The following is a 24590-nucleotide window of genomic DNA, read 5'->3' on the forward strand; positions in this document are numbered from 1 at the left end:
CGATGCAGACTGAAACGAAAATCTCGAACCTTGAAACAAAGCCTCAGATGCCCTTAATGTAGGCCCAATGTAGTAGCATAGCAGACGACCGAGCGAACCCGACCGAGTGCAAAAATGTCGCGATATCCTGCACCCACGCGACCACCTCCTGCGTCGGGGCGTCGCGATACATACACCTCCAGTCAAGCGAAACCGAAGCTGGTTGGAAAAGAAGGTTATTATATCAAATTATTTAAGGCACCCTCAGGGTTGTCAGCATTCTCTTAGAGTTTCGAGGCCCAAGAATTTCATTTTAAGCAAAAAAAAGAATATGATAAGTAAGAAATGGTACGTCAGAAGTTTCTTAGTCCTCCGGGTCCTTTTAGTCCAGCTCGCTTTGAAACAACGTCAAACGACTTCTGCACGTGTAGCTCTCGGTTCAGTTAGTCTTTTCACGTTCCTACTTGCGAGTTCGCTTCGCGGTGACCTTTGATGATGTGTGCGAACGGTGCAATGAGCAGGATGAACGACCGCAGGTCGTATGGGCCGAGCAGCAGATGGTGCGGCCACGCGAGAAGCGAGGCCTGCCGCCGGACTGGGAGACGCTGCGCTTCAACGACCCACTGTGGGGCCGCCAGTGGTACATCGTGAGTGCGGTCGGCGCGTATACATGCAGCGACGCAGCTCGGCGGTGACAATAAGAGCGTTCTCCCGCGCAGCACGACACGCGTTCGTCGCCGGAGCTGCCCGAGTTGGACCACCGGGTCACCAAGGTGTGGGACATGGGCTTCACTGGAAGGGGCGTCGTGGTCACCGTCATGGACGATGGTAAGTCTCCGTTCTGCTACATGTTTTGGCTGGTTCGACGTTTCAGGTTTTACTACGCTCCAAAAAAAAAAGGAAGTTTACATACCATTTCGGTCTTACATCTTGTCCCCAAAGAGTGAGCGTTATCCGTCTTAACCTAACCTAACCGCGACAAGTAACGTAAATGCAAACAGAGAAGGACATGGGAAAAGTGCAGTGTTCGCGCGTTCTGTTCGTTTTCAGGTCATTGTTGTGCTGTAAGCAATACGAATCGTAATTAGCTTGCCCTGATATTCACTCTTACCAAATAAAGAACACTAAATCAGTGCATACGGGTAAAGTAACATTTCAAAACTTTATCGTAGTTTATTCCTGGAGAGATTGCATAAAGCACTAACTTTCTTTAACATTTCGTGCCGAAGTGGTGCCGATACGGCAGCGTGACGTCACGGATTGCGAAATATTTTGAAGTATCTCGGTCGTTTGTGAGAAGGGGAAGTTCTAAGAAGCTCTATAAGTGCACGACGTCACGGTGAAATGGTGCGCAAACTTGAGGGCGGCGTCGACACTTTCGTTTTTTACGGCGTTTCTGGCTTACGAGGCCTTACCGTTTCCCAGTAAGAGTGACCATTCCGCTCTTGCAGAAGCGTTACATAATATTCATCTTTATCTTCCCCTTTAGGCAAACCTTATTATAGAAACATCTTGAAGCGCAAGAGCACACGCACAAAAGAAAAGAAAGAAACTTAAACTCGCACGACGCTTACGAGTGCATAACGTGAATGTTTGAGCGCTGGTTGTGGTTCGGGCTACACGTTTTCATTCCCGATCTCGAGCTCGCTGAATAATTGGGGGGGGGGGTCTGAAGGCCCTGTTTTTTTCATGGCATCTCAGTGTCGCGACATGGCGGCAAACGCCCACGCCGCCACCGACTCAAGAAAGGGGGGGAAAACGATACGTGAACCTCCACGATACTGCGGGCGCAACAGATGGGTTCCGCCACCCGTGTTGTGCGGGGTGTTGATGTGGAGACGCTCGAGCACATCCTCTACGGTGCCCCGAGTACACCGCTGAACGGGACGTGCTCATTGCCGCCTACCGCCACCTCGGACTGCCGTGCGACAGAAGCACTACTCTTCCCGTCCGCACACTCCTCGGTGATCGGGCGCACTTTCACGGCGCTGCTTGATCACTTGGGAGCAGCCGATTGTTGGGAACGCCTCTGAGCCTTGCCGCCCTCCCTTCGTGCATTACCGCTCGCCTTTTCTCTCTCTCTCTCTTTCTCTATATCTCCTTCATCTCGTGCAGCACTGTTGAGGAGCCTTCCCAAGAGATGCAGTTACGGCGCTGCACTTTTCTCTTCCTTTTCAATTTTGAAAGTCACTCACACACACGCACACACCCATGTTGCGCGGAGGGCAACACCATCTGATGTTGTTGAAGTGGCCGAGCTTTGCCTCACGTGACCAAACTCTCCTCTTTCATTGGTAGAGGTGCACGCAGCATCGCGCACGCTTTTACCAATTCAACCACCTTCCACTCGCACAGACATCCAACATTGGCGCGTTAAAAAGGTCTAGGATTCAGACGGCGACGCCAACGACGGCTCAAAAGTGAGAAACGAGCGCTTTAAGAAGTGAGGTAATAGGAAGCAGACAGGACAGCGCTTCTGTCTGTTTCCTGTTTGCTCACTTTTTTTTTTTTTTGTATCTGCGCTCTTGCGGCTTCGATACGTTTCTGTAATGAACATAAATCAACTAGCCCCACTAGCCACCTTCAAGAAAACTTCACCCATTAAATGACGTGTTTGAAAATGTAAACAGGACAGCCACATTGCGAGTGGGAACGTTACAAGATAGGAGGGGTTCAGAAATGACCGATCGGTGGCGACACCATGCAGAAACTCCCACACCAGCTATCCGTGACGAGGTATCCACCGATTTATATATAAGCTAATAAAATTGAGGATAATATAATTGAAGAATAGACCTGGCAATATTGGGCAGTCTGCAAGAAGGTGGCCGGCACAAAAAAAAAATGGTGAAATGCATGACGCTGGCGTAGCGTCATTGACACTGATTTCGGTGCAAATTTCGAAGACCACTGTGGCGTCCGCTTTCTCTGCTAATAGCGCAGCATTTACTTTCAAAGAAATGCAGAAAATGCAGATAGAGCTTCGAAAGAGTGATCTATACTAATATATATATATATATATATATATATATATATATATATATATATATATATATATATATGCCCGATCCCGATGATGACGTAGGCGGACCTCTGGCGAAGCCTCATAAGCAATAACACTGGAATATAATCGTTACGTTAATCCTGCCTTGCCCGTGAGCACAAATTTTTTTAGTGAAGTGCAAAGGTGAGGGGCGTCGGTTTCATGGCAGGGTTACCTATTGTGACTATAGTTCTCTTAACTTCACGACGTTAAATCGCGTTAAAATGAGTCTCTTGTGTAAAGAAAATTACGTATTTTATCTTAGTGATGTGCGACATGGCGCCCAAAAACATTGCATATGTAGTTGGAAATGGGGTGGGAGACGATAAAAAGGTTGAGGAAGGGCAATAGATGTAACTGAAGCGGTTGTTCTAATACCTGTGTACATGCAGTTTACGGATTATAGGCACTTTGTTCAGTTAAGGTATGTTTCAACTCAAAATTTATTGTGATGAGCCATGCTTAAAGAGAAGCAAAGAAAGAAAGAAAGAAAGAAAGGAAGAAAGAACCAATCAATCAATCAACCAACCAAACCAACAAATAAGCAAACAACCAATCCAGCAACCAAGCGGCCGAACAAGCAAACAAAAAAAAGACATACGCAAACAAAAGGCATGAGCTTACGCAACTACAAATGCCATAAACATGATGTAGGACACAATGGGCCCCGGTACTCAGATCGACGGTTGATGAACAAAGCATAGACGCTCTGTTATGGTTCGAAACGGACAAGGAACGTTACGTAAAGGGGACTTTAAGGTGTCACGTGTACCACTGGCACTTGGAGATGGCTTTCATGTATTGTACCCTGTAACCTGCACGCCGAATAGTCTGTAATTCTTTCTTCGTTTTACTTGAAGCTACTGCTCCGGCTGATCTATTGACAAATACGCACGGATTAAAGGAGCGTATATTTCCAGTATAAACTCTCAGCTGCCAGTAGCGTTCGTCCCGTGCATGCTTTCTTCTACGTCACTGGTATTGGTTATGGCGGTTAGTTAATATATAATGCACCTACGCTGGCAAGCTCGGTAATAAGCACTTCTAGACACGGGGGCCATATATCTTACAGAGTTACGGACCATCGTGTCTCTTCCAAGACAGCGTCGCTTCATCTTTACAAGGCTTGGACGTAACCAACCCTAACTCCCCGAGACTAACACAATTCAAGTTTACTGCACGTGTCTTCACGTTCACCTTCGCGTTAGCGTTAGAGCCATTCAGGCACCATGTTTCAACCATGGCCAAGGTTGCCAGCCTACGCCCACCGGAAATAACAAAGCCAGCGTCAGTACCGCAGACCAGTACTGTGGAGCCAGCAGTCCAGTCGACACGCCTCGTTCTCGGCCTGAAGCCGGGGCAGACGGCCATGCGAAAGGGCACATCCAAAACAGCACTGCCTCGCCAATGACGTGCGCTTTGTGTCACGCGGAACTGGCCAGCAGAGGAGGCGTCAGGCGCGTTTTGTAACGGGTTCCCGTGGAGCTGTCGCAGCCAGCCGCTGGGATTGGCGCGCTCGAGTAATTGCTTACCACTCTCTACGGGAACGCGTGTAGGACGGGGAGACCTAATCTTAGCCACCGCTGTCTACAGGGGCGAGAGAGACGCCAACGCCTCGAAGTGTGACGTCGCCCTCAGCTGCTCGTATCCTGACGAAGGTCACGTGGTAATGACAAGTTCCTTTCTGTTGTTTTTTTTTTATCTTATTTTTTTTTGGGGGGGGGGGGGGCGCAGTGCAGCGTGCAGGGCTTCTCGAATTCCGGCGGTGTGTCCCTGTTGAAAAATCGAGTGGGAAAGTTTTTACCGTGAACACAGCGATATTAGAGATGAGCCGCTCTGGCCACGTCAATAATTTCTGCGGAGCCATCTGATGTCCTGTCTTCATAGCAAAGGCGGTGCTATTGCAACGAGCGTATAGTTTCTGCCGTAAGCCTAAAGTTTTGATGCTGTGCTGTTGCGGCAAACGCGTGCAGTGAGGTTACGTGCGCAGAAGTCTCATCGGCTCATCACGCTGCTAACGCCGTGGTCCTGACATTTTCGCAGAAGCAACGCGTGTTCCTTTCGGAGTAATCTCTCTGGTGAAACACAATCGTCGGAGCAATATTGTGCCAAAAGATTATGCTATAGGATTTAATTTTCCACCAGGCCGTTCACTATCACAGCCTACGTCTATCAATCGCGAAACCTTACAACAAAAAAGCGAAGGAGAGAGATAGAGAGAGCATACAGTAATTTTTGTACCTCGAAAGCGTTTTTCCTTTTTTTTTGTTCTTTTTCTTTCAACAGGAGATGCAGAATATTTGCTGAGCTGGAGAAATTACACGGGTAGCGGATTCCGAAGCATGGAACCGAATCTCTAATTAGAGTACGCGCGTGCCCCAAAAACCAGATGAGCTTTTTATTATATATGAGGTGTACTAAAATACCGTACCAATCTCGTCCATTCACAGATTAATAAACAGCACCGAAACTATATAACCGCCACAAAAGCTACATTTTCTTTCCGGCCTTTCAGTAAGCCGTAATCTTGCTATTAGTCTCGTAAAACCTGCATAAAATTGCGAGTGCCCTACTGAATCAGATATTAAGCGAAAAGCTAGAGAATAGATATCAAAAGATATGAATCAAATTGGCCCAACAGTTTGTAGTGATTAATCATCAGTGAAAGACCCCTGCCAGTACGCCAGCGAAGTTAGGTAAATTAACGCTTAAAAATTGTTTCACGAGCAGAATAGTAACTTACAAACCATCAATCGTCAAAAAACTGCTGTGGTGTTCGTCGATCAAAAGTACAGCAAGGCAAAGTTTAGTACTTCACGAGCTCTTAAGGCTCAATTATAGAGCTGGAGCGTTGGCTTCGAAGGAAGTTCAGATGCATCTTGTTTATTTAGGTGGAGTTGCAAACTCCCCCCCACTTTTATTTTTGAAGACTGGCTCGTATACTATCGAAAAAGCTTGATGGTCGCGTTTATTTAGCTAATCAAAATTTAATGAGTGAGTGAGTGAGTGAGTGAGTGAGTGAGTGAGTGAGTGAGTGAGTGAGTGAGTGAGTGAGTGAGTGAGTGAGTGAGTGAGTGAGTGAGTGAGTGAGTGAGTGAGTGAGTGAGTGAGTGAGTGGGTGAGTGAGTGAGTGAGTGAGTGAGTGAGTGAGTGAGTGAGTGAGTGAGTGAGTGAGTGAGTGAGTGAGTGAGTGAGTGAGTGAGTGAGTGAGTGAGTGAGTGAGTGAGTGAGTGAGTGAGTGAGTGAGTGTTGCATTGCCCCTCTTATTATACGTACACCACATACTTGCACCGGTAGGTATAATACCTCGTTACTCGTACCTTAGCTTTCTGAATGTATGATCTATGCTTACGCGTCCTGAGGACATTGGAAAGCCCGACTCACGCTGCAAACTTGGGACATAAGCCTGCATGGGGACATCAGTGGATATAATTTTTTTTCCCTGCGGCTGATCGTCATTACAATTAACAGTAGCATACATAACAATTTCGAACCGTCTAGGAAAGAGCCATAACAAGTATCGCTCTAATGAAAGAAAGAAAAAGAAAGAAAGGGCACAAGTAGTGGCAGCCTCTCGCTGTTCAGGCTAAGGGTGCCAACAGAATATGTGTTGTCATGAAGCTTGTATTGCTGCATTACTGGCGTATAGCTAGCCGCTGTGGTGCCGAGTACGTTGCTGCACGACTACACTGATAAAAATCCGCGGGAAGCGCCCGTGTTAAACTTACACACCCATCGTTTGCAGAAGCTGTCTTCTTCTTAGGCACGGCTACTAACAACGGTGCACGCTTTACAGGGGCAGAATTTCGTCGGAGTGTTGTAGTATAGAATGTGTTTCACGTAATTTGTACCTAGCATTTTAAAAGAATCGTTAGCCGCAACTGAATGAAACGGCGTATCGTTTGCCGTCATGTGGTGCTCCTTTTAGCATTCTTTATATTTCGTTTAGTTGGTAAATAACTAAAATGAATTATGCTAATTCCTTTGCATATACTGTAGGGGCAAGTGTATTTCGTTGCGCTGTACGCGGAGTTCAGAAGCGATCGATCGAATTTTTTGCGGCAACGTACATGCTGCGTGGTGATATTTTTCGGCGTTTAAGGAAATCCCATGAAATATGAGATAAAACATCTTGAAGGGGCATCGCAAGATGACGAAGACGCCGCCCCTTCAAGATGTTCAACCAGTGCCAACTCGCCCAAATGTCGGTCCTTCTACATGAAATAAACCCCGTGACTGCGCTAATGCGATATCATATTGCAGCGCGCTCAATCGCGGTTCGTGCGAAAAAACCGTGCACGCGGACCGTGGCGAAATAATCGGCCGCAGCTCCAGGCATCGACTCCACAATGCGTCAGCATCTCTGGCGGTGGCACACAGAAAGGAAGCGCAGTCGTCCCTGATAATCGATAGGCTCGACGCACGGTTGAGAACGCTGCAATACGATTGCGCACGAGCGCAGTCACGTGGTCTTATTTCATATTTCGCGGGGTTTTTTTAAAACGCCGAAGAGAATCGCCCCGCAGCATGTACGTTCTCAAAAAAAAAAATGGATAGATCGTTTCTGAACCCCCTCTACAACGCAAGAAAGGCACTTGACCTTAAAGTGAACATTAATATTTTTGCCTAATTCATCTTAGTTAATTAACTAATGAGGTGGAATATAAAAATGCATTAAGGAGCGCCACATGACGGCAAACCATAAGCCTTTGGTTGCATTCAGCTGCGGCTAACTACTTTTTTTTAATCCTTGTCACAAGTTATGTGAAACACTTCGTATGTATACTTCGTTCAGATATGAGGTGCAATACTGTTAAGGCTCTTGTTGACCGGGATTGTGCGATTGGATTGGATTGGAGCAAACTTTATTTGTGCCTGCAGTTGCGAAAATGTTCTTAATACAACTCAGTATCAAATTAAAAAAGTTTAACCCTTGGAAACAAGTTGGTACACGGCTGTTCATGCACTGCTTTGTATCATTTTGCTTTTCGTTGGTATTGTTTTCAACATTTTTATTTGCAGCCCATCGCGGCAAGCTCACTTGCATGCTCGCCTGAGCAAGTGCCGTTGGCGTGCAGCGAATAATTGGTGGAACGTGCGGAGTGATAAACTTGCGTAGTTTCCACAGTGTTGCACCTGATGTCTGAAACGGAGTATAATTTATGTGAAACAAGCCGGAAAGATGAGACAGAAACTCTGAGCGTGGCTTAACGTGACTGAACTCTCCTCTCTCATTGGCGGAAACGCGCGCACCATCTCGTCCGTTTCCATCAATGAGAGAGGAGAGTGGAGGAGGTTTGGGGAGATGAGGGAGGAGGTCTGCGGACAATACCGACAAAACAAAGCTCACGCTTTGTAAGTACTTGCTTGATCAGATTGCATGAACCACGACCAACTCTCCCGAGCCTCTACCCTAATATAAATTTCATGGGCACACGATACGTACATGGAGATGCTGATGATCTCGATCCACATATATATGTAGCTAGAGAGGCCATTTCTCCAGTACCTTCAGGCAAAAGTGTTTGTTGTTTTCCTAAGCGGATAGATCCAAGGTTGACATGGTTCCTTGACTTCAATTTTCACCTAGGACTGCCGCGTCATATGGTGGCATTTGAAATTTACAACGTTCACTTTTTTCGTAGTATGAGGCGATGCAGCGGTACATCTCACACAAAGCATCAATTTTATCGAAAAGCAGTTACAGAAGAATTATTACACGCTTGACGCATGGCGTCAAATGCATGTAGCTTTATGTTACACCAGATTATTAATCAGATTAGCATTATTTCTCTACCTTCAGGCACTTCGAATCTATCTATTCTATTTATTTACGAATACCTCACAGATTCTTTGTAAGAGTATTATGTGAGTGGGAGTAGACAATAATATTTAACAAGAACACAAAAACAAATAAAATAAATTCAGAAACCTGACGAAATGTAGTAGATATGGTGTAACACGAGTGTAACATTGTAATAATAAAATACTTAGTATGTATTATACAAATTTGAGTGCGCCTACATGATATCATTATAAAATGTATAAATATGATTTCAGTTGATCATATGGTTAGCAAAAACAGTCATAGATGGTTAGTACTTTATTCCTAAATGCCACATGGTCATGAATAAAGACGAAATGTATCCATCCATCCATCCATCTTCTTACGCCCGACCCCAGTTACCCAAGTTGTCTGCTAGCTTCGGGCCACTAGGTCGAAGTGGTCTAGCTCGTCATGCCATCGTGGTCGTTGCATCGTAGTCTTTACAACTTCGTTACCAGACTCTCGTCATGCTGTCGTCGTCATAGAGTCATCGAGTCATCGTCATCACGCTGTGTCATACCACCGTCATAATTTGAGATACTTCATCCCACTGTCGTCATGCCGTCGTCTCCGTATAATCGCCGTCATACCGCCTTCATTGTTCCATCAACGTCATTCCTTCGTGATTTCATCGTAATCATCCTGTTGTCATTCAATCGTGATTATGCCTCCTTTGTCACGGCATCGATGTCACTGCGTCGTCGTCGTACTGCCGTCGTCATCCAATTATCGTCACACCGTCACCGTCATACTCCCTTCATTGTTCCATTGACGTCATTCCGTCGACGTCACTCTATCGTCATCACCGTGTCGTTGTCAAACAGAGGTTGTCATGCCCTTATAGACATGGCCAACTCTGGCGAGTGAGTGTCATTGCAAGGTGGGTCCAAATCGGAGACAGCGTGTGTCGCATGCGGTCGAAGCAATGAAACTCTCAGAATGATCACTAATGATTATAAACGACGGTTGTTTTCAGCAATACGTTGTGTAGGCATGTTGCTCGAATGCTTATCGCGTTAATGTGGACAGTCATCATGAGTTGGGTCACGCCGGAATTTTTTAAAGATAACATTCCTAGTTTAACATTGAAAATGATAAAATCTGTTGTCTACGGGTCTGAATACAGGGTCTGAAGAAGGTAAATTTTTAATGAGAAGCATTTTTGGCTCTTATCAGGCACTTTGCGGTAGGTAGGAAGGATGACAGTTTTCATAAAAAATGCGCTAAAGACGAAGACGAAAGGAACACATACGATGGGCACTGAACCTGTTCCAACTTTATTTATTTATTTATTTATTTATTTATTTATTTATTTATTTATTTATTTATTTATTTATTTATTTATTCGTTTATTTATTGGAGTACCCTAACGGCCCGTTGGGGCATTGCATAGGGGGTGGGGGGTGGAAAAGGTCAAGTGTAAGTGCAATGTGTATAATGCAAATAATATAGGAAGACGTTAGGAACAATAAAAAAAAATGATCTAAACATCGAACAGAAACAAACAAAACAGAAAAAAAGAAAGGAAAGAAAGAAACGAGAAACCGAGTTTATACAATATGTCGTAGCGTGAAAAACGCATAATAACTTAAAAGGCGATGGAGACGACCAGTACCCATCAGAACACTGCAGTTTAAAAACCCAATCGAATGATGATTTAGGTAAACAACCTACAGAAATACATATCAGTTGAAACGAAATGAATGCGCTGTTAATTGGCATTTTAAATAAAAAAATAAATGCGCATCCGATGGTGGTATTTAAACCTACCTATATAGCTTAACGCTGTATCCATTAGGCCATAAACGCTCCCCCCCCCTTTTTTTTTTTATTGCAATGCTACAATTGTCAGCCACGTAATGACAAATTCATGTTTTTAATTGTTTCATAACTAACAGATATGCTGCACGGGGTTCCCAACCGTGTCCCCAACCAATTACCTATTTTTCTTTTTCTTTAATTTTTTTTTTTTCAGTTCAAGAAACTAAGTCAAAGACACCCGAAAATACCCTATCGCTGTGCGAGCATCAGCTACGGCATGACTAAGTGTCATGCGTGGTGTCCAAATACTATTCAGTGTGAATAACATAGCAATATCACAGGAAAGTCTATCCTCTTTATCAATTATTAGGTATCATATTCACTGTGTGTCCAAAGGGTAACTCAGGACATATCAAAAGAACACCGCCATCGCGGCATTCTAGGAGCACGTGCTCGATCGTTACTGATTTGCGGCAAATGAAACAGCGGTCACGCCATGAAACGAAGAACACCTTTTCAGTCAGCCATGCCTTAACTGACAAAACGCCAGCATGCATTTGCGCACCATTTGTGCGCAAATGCGCACAAATGGTGCACAAATGGTGCACAAATGCGATAAAACTAAGCCCGCACTAGGGGGACATGCGAAACAGGTCCAGCTGGATTGTCCGTTCCCGTAAGTATTCCCATTTAGACACGTACAAAAATACGTTGAAGTCTTTGCACATTTGTTTGAGTACCAGTGAAGCACTTGCAACACATACCACAATTTCACAAATAAACAACTCATTGCAAACGATAGCGCGCGCAGAAACAGCTAAATCTTTGCTCTAAGCTTCCACTTTTCTCCTCTTTCTAGGATTGCTTCTCTCTGCCTACGCCAATAAGGACCACTGTCGCCGTAAAGTTCTAGGTGTACATCCAAACACTTCACTTGTGTTATTACCCACTGTACTTTTAGGAAAAGGTGTGGTGTGAGATCTCAATCTCCATGCCAAAAACCAAGGAATATTTTCTTATTGATTCCTCTTCCACTAACTTTAAGAAAGCATTTTACTATGTTTATAACTTCCGCAATACTTCCGAATACTTTCGAAATAAGAATGAAAAATAGGTACATCATCTGCATAGGCCAGTACGCGTACTTCACATGCATCATGCCTGAAGCCACAAATTGCATTGCAGCTTATAACACTTAGGCAAAATCTTCCGGTAAACATGCAAAGAAAGAAGAGCAGAAATTTGAAATATTTGGAGAATGAGCGCCGCACTTGAATAGGCTATCTCGCCTCCTTGTTAATAATCAACCTAGTACTATATGCACTATAGGAGCTCACTGTAGCACTGTATTCTATACGAATGGCTTCTGTTATTACTGTACCGACATTCGCATCTTTTAAGACAGCTATAAGCTGGTCTCGTGGCACGCGGCCAAGTACTTACAAAATCAACCTGAAGCATCGCGTCTGCATCATTAATGACATCGCAGCACTCTAATGCACACCTCGCTTAGTGATTGTCGGTAAAGATACTTCTCTTCTCTCTGCAGCTTTCGAGCAACTATTTTCATTAAAATTGTATAATCTACGTTTGTTAGAGTGATTGGTTGATAGGCTGATACCTGCCGATGTTTGATCGAATTGTTCCTTTTATGAATGAGAATAGTATGGGAAGAAAGAAATGACATTAGAAGAGATTTTTAACCCCAGAGGCTTCGTTGAATAAGCTCACCGATAGTGGGGATAATTTACGCTTTAAGGCCTTACAAAAAAGCAGCAATTAACCCATCAGGGCCAGGTAACTTTCGAGTAATTTGCTCTTCGATTGCTCTCTCTACCTCCCCTACTGATATCGAGAGTTCCAGTCTATTCTATGTTTCGTAATCTAATTGAGGCATGAAGAACAAAAATTTACTGTTTAATTCATCGCTATCTGCAGAACCGAACGAAAACGGCGTACTCTAATACTTAATGGTAAAAGGCTTCCTCCATCCCCTCTTCTGCGTTTGTCAAAGCACCATCGTATACGATTTCCCCTTGTTATGCACGACACGAGGCAATAACAACTACATACCATTCGCCTCTCCTCAAGGAAGGCGGCGCATTGACACGGTTGGCGCGTGCGGCACGTCGCGTAGCCGCAATTTGCTTCCGGATTGGGCCAGCTCATAACGGATCAGATTGAATCAATTCTTAGGAAAAATCGTGGGAAAAATCGGTCATCATGACATCGCCGTCAAGCCATCGCCATCACCATCGTCGTGCCACCACCATGACGTTGTCTTCATGCGCACGCTTGCGTGACAAACACACACACACACACACACACACACACACACACACACACACACACACACACACACACACGCGCGCACACACACACACACACACACACACGCACGCACGCACACGCACACACGCACGCACGCACGCGCCCGCACGCACGCACACACACACACACACACACAGAGAGACACAGGCACACTCGGGCGAGCAGGACATCAGGGCACCTTACATATAGCGGACATGTTCCCCGCAGTACGTGGGATCTGCACAGTTTTTTTTTCTCGGTGCTTATTTATGTCTGCCGAGTGTTCCAGGGGAGCGGGCGACAAGCGGCAGCCCTCCCGGAACGGCTGCTTTCCTCAGCTGATGACAGGTGGCGAAATATGCTAGCGCCGTCTTCGCAGCAGCTAAGCTTCCCCATAGACTAACGCAACTTCGTATTATCTTGTTGCGATGACAATTATATGGACACTCCAGGCGTCGGCGTCCAATGCCGTCGGCGTCGCCGTGACGTTCCATATGTGTTCCTATATAACCACGCAAATCTGTGCCAAATGTCACATTCAACGGTCTAGACCACGAAATTCTATATTTCTGCAAAATCTCAACGAAAGCAAGGCAGCCTTAAGCGCAAGACCTTTGTCTATGATTTTAAACGATACCCGCCGTGGTTGCTCAGTGGCTATGGTGTTAGGCTGCTGAGCACGAGGTCGCGGGATCGAATCCCGGCCACGGCGGCCGCATTTCGATGGGGGCGAAATGCGAAAACACCCGTGTACTTAGATTTAGGTGCACGTTAAAGAACCCCAGGTGGTCGAAATTTCCGGAGTCCTCCACTACGGCGTGCCTCATAATCAGAAAGTGGTTTTGGCACGTAAAACCCCATAATTTAATTTTTTAATTTAATTTTAAACGAAATATGCAAGTCCCTGCATTGGACACGTACTTAACCGTTCCTGCTTCCTACTCCCGGATCGAACGCACGCGTCACGCAGGACTGGAGTGGAACCACACAGACCTGATGCAAAACTACGTGAGTGAGTGTTTCTCTTTTGGCCCCTTCGGCGACTGAAAGATGCCGTGGTCGTGACGCAGGCACCCGAGGCGAGCTACGACTTCAACGACGATGACCGCGATCCCTTCCCTCGCTACGATTCCCAGGACCTCAACAAGTAAGTGCTCACCCAGAGGAAATCCGGAATCGTGTTTATATAGGCTGCATGTCTATCAAGAAAATGTTATATATATATATATATATATATATATATATATATATATATATATATATATATATATATATATATATATATATATATATATATTGCTAAGCCGAGATTGATGCACGTAACCCGAAAGAACGAGGCGTACCGCCTAAATATTATGAGTGTTCGATTCTCTGTAGATAGCTTGTACTTGCAATTAACAGGTATTAAAAAAATATATGCGGTTTTACGTGCCAAAACCACTTTCTGATTATGAGGCACGCCGTATAGTGAAGGACTCCGGAAATTTCGACCACCTGGGGTTCTTTAACGTGCACCTAAATCTAAGTACACGGGTGTTTTCGCATTTCGCCCCCATCGAAATGCAGCCGCCGTGGCCGGGATCCAATCCCGCGACCTCGTGCTCAGCAGCCCAACACCATAGCCACTGAGCAACCACAGCGGGTTCGGCCAGGTATTGAGCCCGCAACCTCGTGGTTAGCACAGAATGCCGAAGCCACAAAGCCAGCGCGACCTGTGAGGCGCTGAAATAATGTGCAGTAAGCATACTGGCCGTAGTCTGGGATCGTTAGTTCCCACAGACACCTACCTATGCAGGTACCAACTGACTCCGACCAAAAGCGATGAGAATCAACCGGCCGTTCCATTGAGCCAGCTTAACGCAACGCATTAACAGTGACTTTCTTCTTTTCGACGTACAGTTCTGATGGTAAATGCCTGAACACCAACGATGAAGGAATTGCAGCTCATCTTGCTATTCTTTCTCCGCAGCCATGGAACCCGCTGTGCCGGAGAGATTGCCATGACGGCCAACAACCGGAACTGCGGAGTTGGCGTGGCGTACGAAGCACGCATTGGAGGTACGCATATTGTTATTATGCATGCGACGTCGTGCGCTGCTCTCGTAAACACTGTCTGCACCAATGAGATATTTTGTGTTGCGACTTGTAAACATATAAATATCTATGAGGTATCGAAGTAATGTCTCGGGGAGCCGATGCCAACGACTAGGCGTGTAAATACTAGGATTGTCTGAAGAAAATCGACCAAGTATGCAACCCTGTTTGAAAAAGTGCTTCAGCGCCGAGCGGGGCAGAAAACTAGATGGCAAAAAATGACCTTCGACACGTGGCACAAAAGTGAGGAGCGCACCGTAAATAAATTATATCAGACATTCCACTTTGGTGCTTATTACATGTATATCTGTCTAGAATGTGCATCTCGGTGCTTCAAACCGCAGCTTTTTGGAGGTGAGGTGGCTACAGAAGTTATTTGATTTCTAATGCTCGCTAAGGCAGAAACGCCAAAGCAGTGACACAAGGAAAGATGCTACAGGTCATCAGCATGAACCAACTAACCCATTTAATGCTTTGCTGACGCAAATTGAGAAATGCGCGACGGATCACGCAGGTATACGCATGCTGGACGGTGACGTAGTGGACGCCGTCGAATCCACGTCGCTGGCGTTCAACGTCGAAGGTAAGCGGAACCACGTATGCTACATTTAAAGGAGTACTGACAGAGAAAAATAATTGTGTCGCTTCTTTTTAACAGCTGTTTTACAGGCAATTACGATACGGAGCCTCATTTCCGCGAGAGCGCTACAAATAAATATTCACAATAAGCTTGAATTCGACCTGTTCAAAAGGCGCCTCAAATACAGTGCGGCTTCAAGTGTGAAAAAGGAGACTATTCACGTCACCGAAATCTGATGTCGCGGTCTCGTGGTACCAGACACTCACACTATGACCGTGCTGCCGAATGCAGAGTCCACTCAGTACTTGGCGTACGGAAAAAGAGTTTCCCTGCATTTCAAACAGAAGCGCGCAGTTGGAAGTTTTTCAGTGACGCGGTCGTTGCACGGGCCTCCAGAAACCGCACCAGAATGACTGTTTTTTGTTTGTGATATTGTTGCGATACCACGTGATCGCCACCTCCGCTTTTTCTGACACCTACAGTGACCTTCTGTCACGCACTCCGTGCGCGTTTAGAAGCGGTCGCATAAAAGGAGCTGTAGTTTATTATTCGTGGCGCACCCGAGAAATTCAGGCTTCGTACCGTTGTTAGGGATTTAAAAAAAGTAGAAGCGGGTCGCAAAATTTTCCCCTCGGTCTTACGGACGACGCGATTGGGACGGGCCTCGCAGAGATCGACGTGTTCAGCGCGTCGTGGGGCCCCTCGGACGACGGGCGCACGGTGGACGGCCCCAAGCGGCTGGCCAGCGAGGCCCTCGAGCGGGGAGTGACCCGCGGCCGCGGTGGCCGCGGCTCCGTCTACGTGTGGGCCTCGGGCAACGGCGGCGCCAAGGGGGACAACTGCAACTGCGACGGCTACGCGGGCTCCCCGTACACCCTGTCGGTGTCCGGCGCCAGCCAACGTGGCCGCTTCCCTTACTACGGCGAGAAGTGCGCCTCGACCATGGCGGCCGCCTACTCGTCGGGCGCCTACACCGACCAGAAGGTGTCCACCTCGGACCTGCACGACCGCTGCACCACGCAGCACACGGGCACCTCGGCGTCGGCGCCGCTGGCCGCGGGCATCGTGGCGCTCGTTCTGCAAGCCAAGTACGTGAGAGAGGGCTGTGACCGGTTTTTCCTTGCCTGGAGGGCGCGGCAGGAGGAAAGATTAGCACGGCACGCAATTCCAGATGTTCGGAGTGAGAGACGTATAGCAGAATAGAGAAATAAATAACGAAAATGAAAAGAGGCAGTCATGAGAGACGTGCGCACATAAAAGAAACAAGCGTATGCAGGCACGCAAAAAGAAATTCTGGGAAATCACAGAAGCTGGTAAAATTCGATGTCCCATAAGAAACTCGTCAGCAAATCCACGCACAGGGCTAACCGGGAGCTTAACGGATAGCAGGGCGAGGGGAATCGACGATCGAAGTGCTGGAGCGTCGAGAAATCCGCAAAATGGCGGCAGAAATTCATAGATTCTGATTGATTGATTGATTGATTGATTGATTGATTGATTGATTGATTGATTGATTGATTGATTGATTGATTGATTGATTGATTGATTGATTGATTGATTGATTGATTGATTGATTGATTGATTGATTCTAACGTCTAAACGCAATACGGGGCTTTGAGAGACGCCGCAATGGAGGGCTGAATAATCATTTTGACCACATGGATTATACGCCCACCTGCATCTACTAGTACGGGAGCGCTTTTGCTTGCATTCCGTATGAAAATACTGCTGTTGCAGTTTGTCGTCCAACCGATGACCTCGAGCGGCACCGTGTGCAGCGACCACAGCAGGTTACGCGGGTTTACGCAGAAAGTTACCTATTCCGATTTTGCTCGTTTGTCGTGTCGGCAAGTTATTACGTTCGTGTCGAGAATTCACGCACGCGACGGCGCACTGTGATCGCAGCCCGGACCTCGGTTGGCGCGACGTACAGCACCTGGTGGCGTGGACGTCGGACTTCGCACCGCTCAGCTCGAACCGGGGCTGGAAGCGAAATGCCGCCGGCCTGCTCTACAACAGCCGCTTCGGATTTGGACTGATGGACGCGCACGCCATGGTACAGGTAAGCTTCCTGTCACGCGCTGCGTGTGCTCGTTGCGGTCTTCCCCACCTGCCGTCGATGTAGTGCGCAGAGGCGATCATTCGCCACCGTGCTGGCTGCGCTTTGACAGACCACTTTCAGAACAGACCGTTTTTGAATGCCGACCTCCTCAGCCGTCGCCGAAGAGGTTGCGCGAAGGCATTGTTACAACTATTAACAGCAATAGACTTGTAATAACGGCTTTAGTACTATCGTGTTGTGTCAACGATGGTGTCAGCGCGAGTGCGCACGGTATCTATCTATCTATCTATCTATCTATCTATCTATCTATCTATCTATCTATCTATCTATCTATCTATCTATCTATCTATCTATCTATCTATCTATCTATCCATCTATCTATCTATCTATCTATCTATCTATCTATCTATCTATCTAATCTAATCTAATATATTTATCTATCTATCTATCTATCTATCTATCTATCTATCTATCTATCTATCTGCCTGCCTGCCTGCCTGCCTGCCTGCCTGCCTGCCTGCCTGCCTGCCTGCCTGCCTGCCTGCCTGCCTGCCCGTTTGTCTATTCATCTGCTTCCTGCTTATCTATCTTGACCTCCCCTTCTACAGTATAATGTATCAAACCGCTCCTAATGCCTCCCATGCCTTTCTTCTTTATTTCGTCTCTCTCTCCTTTCTTGGGCTATTTGTGTACTGCTTCCTTTGGCATCACATTTCCGCTAAATGATAGGGCGCACGATGCAGGCCGCCCTGAACTGGACCAACGTGGGGCGCCGCGAACAGTGCCGGCTGGAGCCGTCGGCGCTGCTGCCGCGCCGCATGGCCTCCGGCCAGCAGCTGCAGTTGGCGTTCGACGCCCTCCTGTGCCCGCTGGCGGCACTCGAGCACGTCCAGGTGCACCTGGACCTGCAGTACTCGCAGAGGGGCGCCCTGGACGTGTACCTGCGATCGCCGGCCGGTTTGCTTGTTTTCCAACAAGATACTGCACGCACGCAGTTCTGTCTTTGCATGCAGTAGCGGCACTGCGTGCAAGAGAGACCTCACCCGTTTATCGCAATTGTTTCTCAATTTCAGTTTTATGCGAACGAACTTTAGTTAGTACTTATATTCTCTTTTTTTTTTTGCGCTCGACTGTAGTCTACGTAGCTAATATTGCGGATAGCTTCACTCGTGCTCTCCTAAGAACTGGCTGCAATGCGGAGCCTAACAGCTAACATTTAGTGCAGCGTATAGAGATATAGAGCAGCAATGCCGGATGTGTCACAGACACTTTTATTGTTTTTGGAGGGATCAGGCGTGGCGTACTAGCGGTGATGTGACAAAAGATAAATGTATGTCAAACAGTGGGGTGTATGTAACATCCCGAATCTGCACACTGGGCTATTATATGGGGTCGCCGTATAGTTGAGGGCTTCAGAATAATATTAACCACCGGGAGTTCTTTAACACGCGCCTAAGCCTAAGCACACGAGCGCCTTTTCTTTATTATTATTATTTCGAAATGCGACTGCCGGGGGCAGGAACTGCACCCGCGACCTATAGTTATCAGCAGGAGTGCGTCATAACCACTCGCCCATGCACCGCAGCGGAGAGTGATGCATGCGACGAGCTCGCTTTATATGCATGTACAGAGTCGTGCGCGCTATACCGGGTGTTCAAAATTAGGCTTTATGGTTTTCTTAAAGTTAGGAACTTGGAGGAACGCGAACACCACCTGTGCTAATAAGTTATGTGGCCAGGGGGACACAAAGTAAGATGATAATTATAGCCGATCTTCAGGGGCCAGGCGGCTAGGGAAGCATATAAGTCCCGTGAAGAGGGAACCACTTCCATCGACGGCGTCTAAGAAGATATCGAGCTCGGCTCAATAAAGTTGGTTCTCTCTCTCTCTCTCAGCAGCCCAATGAACCAAAATTGAATAATTAACTTTTCGTTGACTGCAGTAAATGGGTATCTTCGTCATGAAAAGTTAGAGGCAGTCGTGTTTCTCTACACAATATCAGTTGGAAGAATTCTTCTAGCGTGTCTGTGCTCCGAGATATCCGACTCCAAATTTTAATTGTCGTTCGCATGATTACGCATGCAAGATAGTTAGGATCGGCACAGAGCGCCTCCCTGATGTAACGCGGATGTTGCGTGCGGCGTTTAGTCTGACAACAGGGTGGAGACATAGGCAAAGATGATAACTGCTGCCCTTCACCTCTCGGCTTGCGAAATCAAGATATGACAGCGCGGTGTGCCGTGCAGTTGTTGCTCTTGATTTCAGTAAAACTTACAATACTTGGCAATCAGCAGTCACTTGTTTTGCGTAGTACAGGCAAGGACCATGCCCGCTCGAGCCATTATCTCGGAATGGCAGCTGTCGCCACCGTTACAGGCTGCGCGGTCGCGTGTTACGACAGCGGTTAGGGGTTCTTCCATGTTTTTTTTATTTCGCCAGACTAGAGGTGAAGGGGGACAGTTATCATCTTTGCCTACGCCTCCGCCCCGTTGTCAGACTAAACGCCGTACGCAACAGCCGCGTCACATCAGGGAGGAGCTTTGAGCCAATCCTAACCCTCTTGCATGCGTAATCATGCGAACGACAATTAAAATTCGGAGTCGGATATCTCGGAGCACAGACACGCTAGAAGAATTCTTCCAGCTGATATTGTGTAGAAACACCACTGCCTCTAACATTTCAGTACAAACATACCCACTTACTGCAGTCAACAAAAAGTTAATTATTAAATGTTAGTTAACTGGGCTGCTGACAGCGATAATTACCATCTCACTTTGTGTCCCCCTGGCCACACAACTTATTTGCACAGGCGGTCTTCGCGTGCCTCCCAGTGCCTATATATTAAGAAAACCCTAAAGCTTAATTTTGAACACCCGGTATATGCAACTGCAGCGCTATAGACCTGAAAGAATAGACCGACCCGTTATACGTGCCTGCGCTGCGTTCACGCCGCCACTCACACCCCGCAGGCACCGAAAGCGTGCTGCTCTACCGCCGAGCCAAGGACACCACGGGACAAGGATTCCGCAACTGGACCTTCCTCACGGTCCACCTGTGGGGCGAAGACCCGCGGGGTCTCTGGGTACTCGTCATTCGGGACAAGGTGAGCTACTCTCGGCAGCGCAAACAGCCGTGTCTGTGAAGGGATTGCTCGACAGAGGCAGTCGATCTGGGTACCGCAGTTCGGTCAGGACAACGTCGGACGACTGAACGCGGTCTCCATGACGCTGAGCGGGACAAGCGAGCAGCCTGCGTATCAGGCCGCCAGGAACGGACATCGGCGCTACGACGACGAAAGGCTGGCGCAGGCTGTCATCGACCCAGTACCGGTGAGCAGTCACGAGTTTTGCGCGCAGTGTAGAGGAAACGTAAAAGTCTTGACGTACACCTGATTATATATATATATATATATATATATATAGAGAGAGAGAGAGAGAGAGAGAGAAACGAGGTGTGGCGTGCGCGCTTGACGCAGGAGTACGAAGAAGAGGAGGAGGAGGCACATCGTGCAGCGGACGCCCAGTGGAGCCGCCTGCAGCAGGCGCTGCTCGGAGAGAACCTGATCGCCCCAAACTGAGCAGACTCCTGTTCAGTGAGTTCCCTACGCATCCCCTAAGAGGGATGTACGCATGGTACGCACCTCCTTGTTTTTGTTAAGACACCCCCTTAATTCGTAACATGTTTTTGTTCACAGACAACCGGCAATTTTGTTTAATAGCGCCGTAAGAACGGCATGTACGCGAAGGCCAGCACAGATTGTTCTTATCTGCCCTGTAGTGGAAGATGTAATGGTGTTTATTTAGAAGACACATTTTATGTAGTCCTTGTTATGTAGCTTTCTCTGTCCGTAAACATGAGTTTAGTCCTTGTGTAAAGTGAAGTAATCGTTCGCAATCTTTGTCATCAGTGTTGGAGTCCTAAACGTTGCATGCTATAGTCATACGCGACACATATACGACACAAATAAAAATTAAAGTGACCATAACGCTTCTCCTTACTATCGACACCTACCCCCCTCCATCCACCTAAATATTTGTACAACCCCCTAATTTCAATTCCTGGGGAAACTGCTGCTTTTGGTGCGTCACAATCTAACGGAGGCTTTAGTCTGCAGTGTAGGGCTGGGCGATTGATCGATTAACCTTCCTACCCGCAGTGGTGCGGCAGCGGTTATGACGTTCTGCTGCTGGGCACGGGGTCGCGGCTACAAATTCATAAAAAAGAAAGGAAAAAAAAAACAGAAGAACGCTAGTGTGATCAGATGTAGGTGCAAGCCAGATTTTTTTTTGTTGTTGTTGTTGTTGCGCCTGCGCTTAAGTGTACGTTAAGAACCCCAGGAGGTCAAAATTTATTCGAAGCCTCCCGTGCTGCAGCATATCGCAGCCTCAATGTTGCTTTGTGACCTGAAACCCCATAAATCAATCAAGCGACCTTTCCATTAATCGGTTATTGCCCCTCCCCTCCCTACTTCCGGTTACAGTAACACAATAGTACATACAATAGCCAACACTGTTTTCCCGCAATTATGACTCGCACAGTACCGTAGTCATAGCGCGAACAGTCGTCGACATCATCGCTCCTTGTCTTCGCAGGAGTTTCATTGAAGAAGACCCTCTTTCCCTCCCGGTTTTCCGAGTGTGCAGCACCATCGCAGTCGACGTGGCGGCTGAGGCAGACGTGTGCCGATCCTTCCCTGCACTGAAATGTTCACCGGCGGAACTCACAGCGAATGCCGACAGTGGTCGCCAACAAAGAGCGTGGCGGTTCCTGTCCACGAGCCCCAGCGCGCAGAACGTTATATCAATAAAGAGAGCCCAGGGACCAGCGTTTGATGAAACTTTCGGCGCCGAAGCCAATACGTCGTGCGTGTCTGTCCGTTAAAAGAGCTGAAATAAATGAAAGGGCTTTCAGAACCGCGCACATATGTATGCCATGGCATGTGTGCCATGTCAAATAACAGACAAGACATGCTGTCGATCGAAATCGGTAGTGCATAACTTGAGTGGGATACCGAAAAAAAAAGAAAGAAAGAACCAAATATAGCGTAAAAATTTGCTCCATAGAAGTTGGAGGAGCCACACCTCGTTATATCCAATACTTCGTTATAACCATTGTCCTTTCTCACCTACAACATTGGAAGCCAGGAAATGAGGGAGTGTGCTGGTATCAACCATTTGGTAAGCCGAGGCAAAAGCCCCCTGCGCAACGTCGTTAAGGAGCGCTAAACATTGTTTTCTGCTGCATCTTCATAAGCGAGATGATTGTTTTCGCTAATGCAGCTGTCAACGCTAATACATGCCTTTCGGTGGGGGCTGCCATGTGCATTGAGTGCACGTTAAATAACCTCTGTTATGCAAAATTAATCTGGCCTTCCTTACTATGTAAACGGCGTGCCTCAGCCCGTAAAATCGCAGAATTTACGTAGTGACGGTCGTTGGAGTCTATCGTACGCCAGCAGCGCTCCGCCCGCTTGTTTGAGAAGCCGAGCGATAGCCGAGAACCTGAGTATTAATGGTTGTAATGTAAACATCCATCCAATTTTTAATTCTAATCAGGAAGGCCAGAGTGGTGGCGCTCCTACGCCGCGCAACAGAATTCCCTGGCGGCAGCTGCTTCGCTGACGCGGCCCAGCATGGCAACAGCAACAGTTTCTCAGTAGTGTCGATCAACCACAGGAATTCGACCGTTGACGCTGCTTCGGTACGAAGCACGTCGTAGCGTGCGGCCGAGCAAGTGGCCATTGCCTTGGCCCTCCTGGACGACAAACAGGCCAATATCTTCAGCGGCTAGGGAAGCCATCCGCGCCTTCAGCGTTGGCGTCGTGTGTAAGGAAAAGCCTGTCGCATCCTCGACGGCAAAAGTATCGCCACCCACACCCTCACGTGGTTCCCCGCTCACATGGGAACCATTCTGGGAGGCCCCACAAACCTCAACGAGCTGGCCCGCTCCAAGGCGCGAGGTCTCGCTTTCCGCGACCATGGAGAACTCTCCCGCCGGCCCGCAGTGGTGGAGAACAGAGATCAACCGACCACATACAATGAAATTACGCAGCACCTTTATCTCGGCAGGAGAGACTTTCCCCTTCCTCACAAGAAGTTAAATAGAGCGCAAGCATTGACCCTCAGATTATTGCAAACAGACTCGTATCCAAGCCCGGCTTTATTCCACAAGCTTTATCTCGACACTTATGCCAGTAGTTCTTGCAGGCAATGCAATGACTCCGCTAGCCTAGACCATATGCTCTGGCGTTGCCCCTCGTTGCGAGGCACGGAACAAATCAATGAGGACAAGTGGCTCTCCGCTATCAAGAGCCCCGATGTCGGGGCGCAACTATGGGCTGTCCAGAGGGCCCACGATGCGGCGGTCGGGCATGGCCTGACTGTCCCAACGTGGGAGCGGCACGCAGCGCGCTGAGTCGCGTACCTCAGGACTTTCATTAAAGTTTGCATCTATCCATCCATCCATTCATCGCGCCGATCGAGTGCCCGGTACCTGCGATAACGGCGACGCGACTTTGTCAGAGCTAATGACGAAGGGCCAAAAGAATGGAAAATTAAACGTGTCGTCATAAAATACGTTCTCTTAGCTGCGCACGCGCAGCAAGTTATCGCAGCCGTGGTTCGACGGTGCAGCATGTATGCCACATGTAAGCCGATTTGTTTCTCCGCCTATCAATATAATACAGACGGACAGCAGGCCAAACTTTTTCGAACTTCCCAGTGCACTCGTCAATATTAATTTGAGCGTCTGAATTATGGATAAATTCCGTTTTCTTTTTTTCATGGAGCTTGTGGTCCATATATATGCTTTTTTTTTTTTTTTTTTTTTTACAGGTGTACTCTATAAAACCCCTTTCGCGGAGCAGTTTGCTCTAGAGAAACGAGATGGCGCTTTCGGCGGCGCGCCGCACGTTGCCTCAGCGAAAGCGCACGAA

General features: G+C 47.4%; 1 protein-coding gene across 2 annotated transcripts in view; it reads left to right on the plus strand.

Annotated features, from left to right (window-relative positions):
- LOC126536915 (neuroendocrine convertase 1-like) overlaps positions 1-22477 on the plus strand; it is a 32792-nt gene extending 10315 nt beyond the window's left edge. Inside the window, exons 3-15 of one of the 2 annotated variants that reach the window (XR_011893815.1) lie at positions 516-626; positions 699-807; positions 13891-13928; positions 13991-14067; positions 14890-14978; positions 15529-15597; positions 16265-16682; positions 17500-17656; positions 18400-18613; positions 20626-20759; positions 20839-20985; positions 21132-21288; positions 22249-22477. Coding sequence is in view for 1 of the 2 variants with exons in the window: in XM_055073602.2 (XP_054929577.1) it covers positions 516-626; positions 699-807; positions 13891-13928; positions 13991-14067; positions 14890-14978; positions 15529-15597; positions 16265-16682; positions 17500-17656; positions 18400-18613; positions 20626-20759; positions 20839-20985; positions 21132-21233 (1665 nt within the window). In the remaining variant the exon portion in view is untranslated. The remainder of the gene's footprint in view (positions 1-515; positions 627-698; positions 808-13890; positions 13929-13990; positions 14068-14889; positions 14979-15528; positions 15598-16264; positions 16683-17499; positions 17657-18399; positions 18614-20625; positions 20760-20838; positions 20986-21131; positions 21289-22248) is intronic. The other variant, XM_055073602.2, reaches the window with a different exon arrangement.
- Positions 22478-24590: the final 2113 nt, after the last annotated feature.

Source organism: Dermacentor andersoni, chromosome 4, assembly GCF_023375885.2.
Source record: "Dermacentor andersoni chromosome 4, qqDerAnde1_hic_scaffold, whole genome shotgun sequence".
Classification (NCBI taxonomy): Eukaryota; Metazoa; Arthropoda; class Arachnida; order Ixodida; family Ixodidae; genus Dermacentor; species Dermacentor andersoni.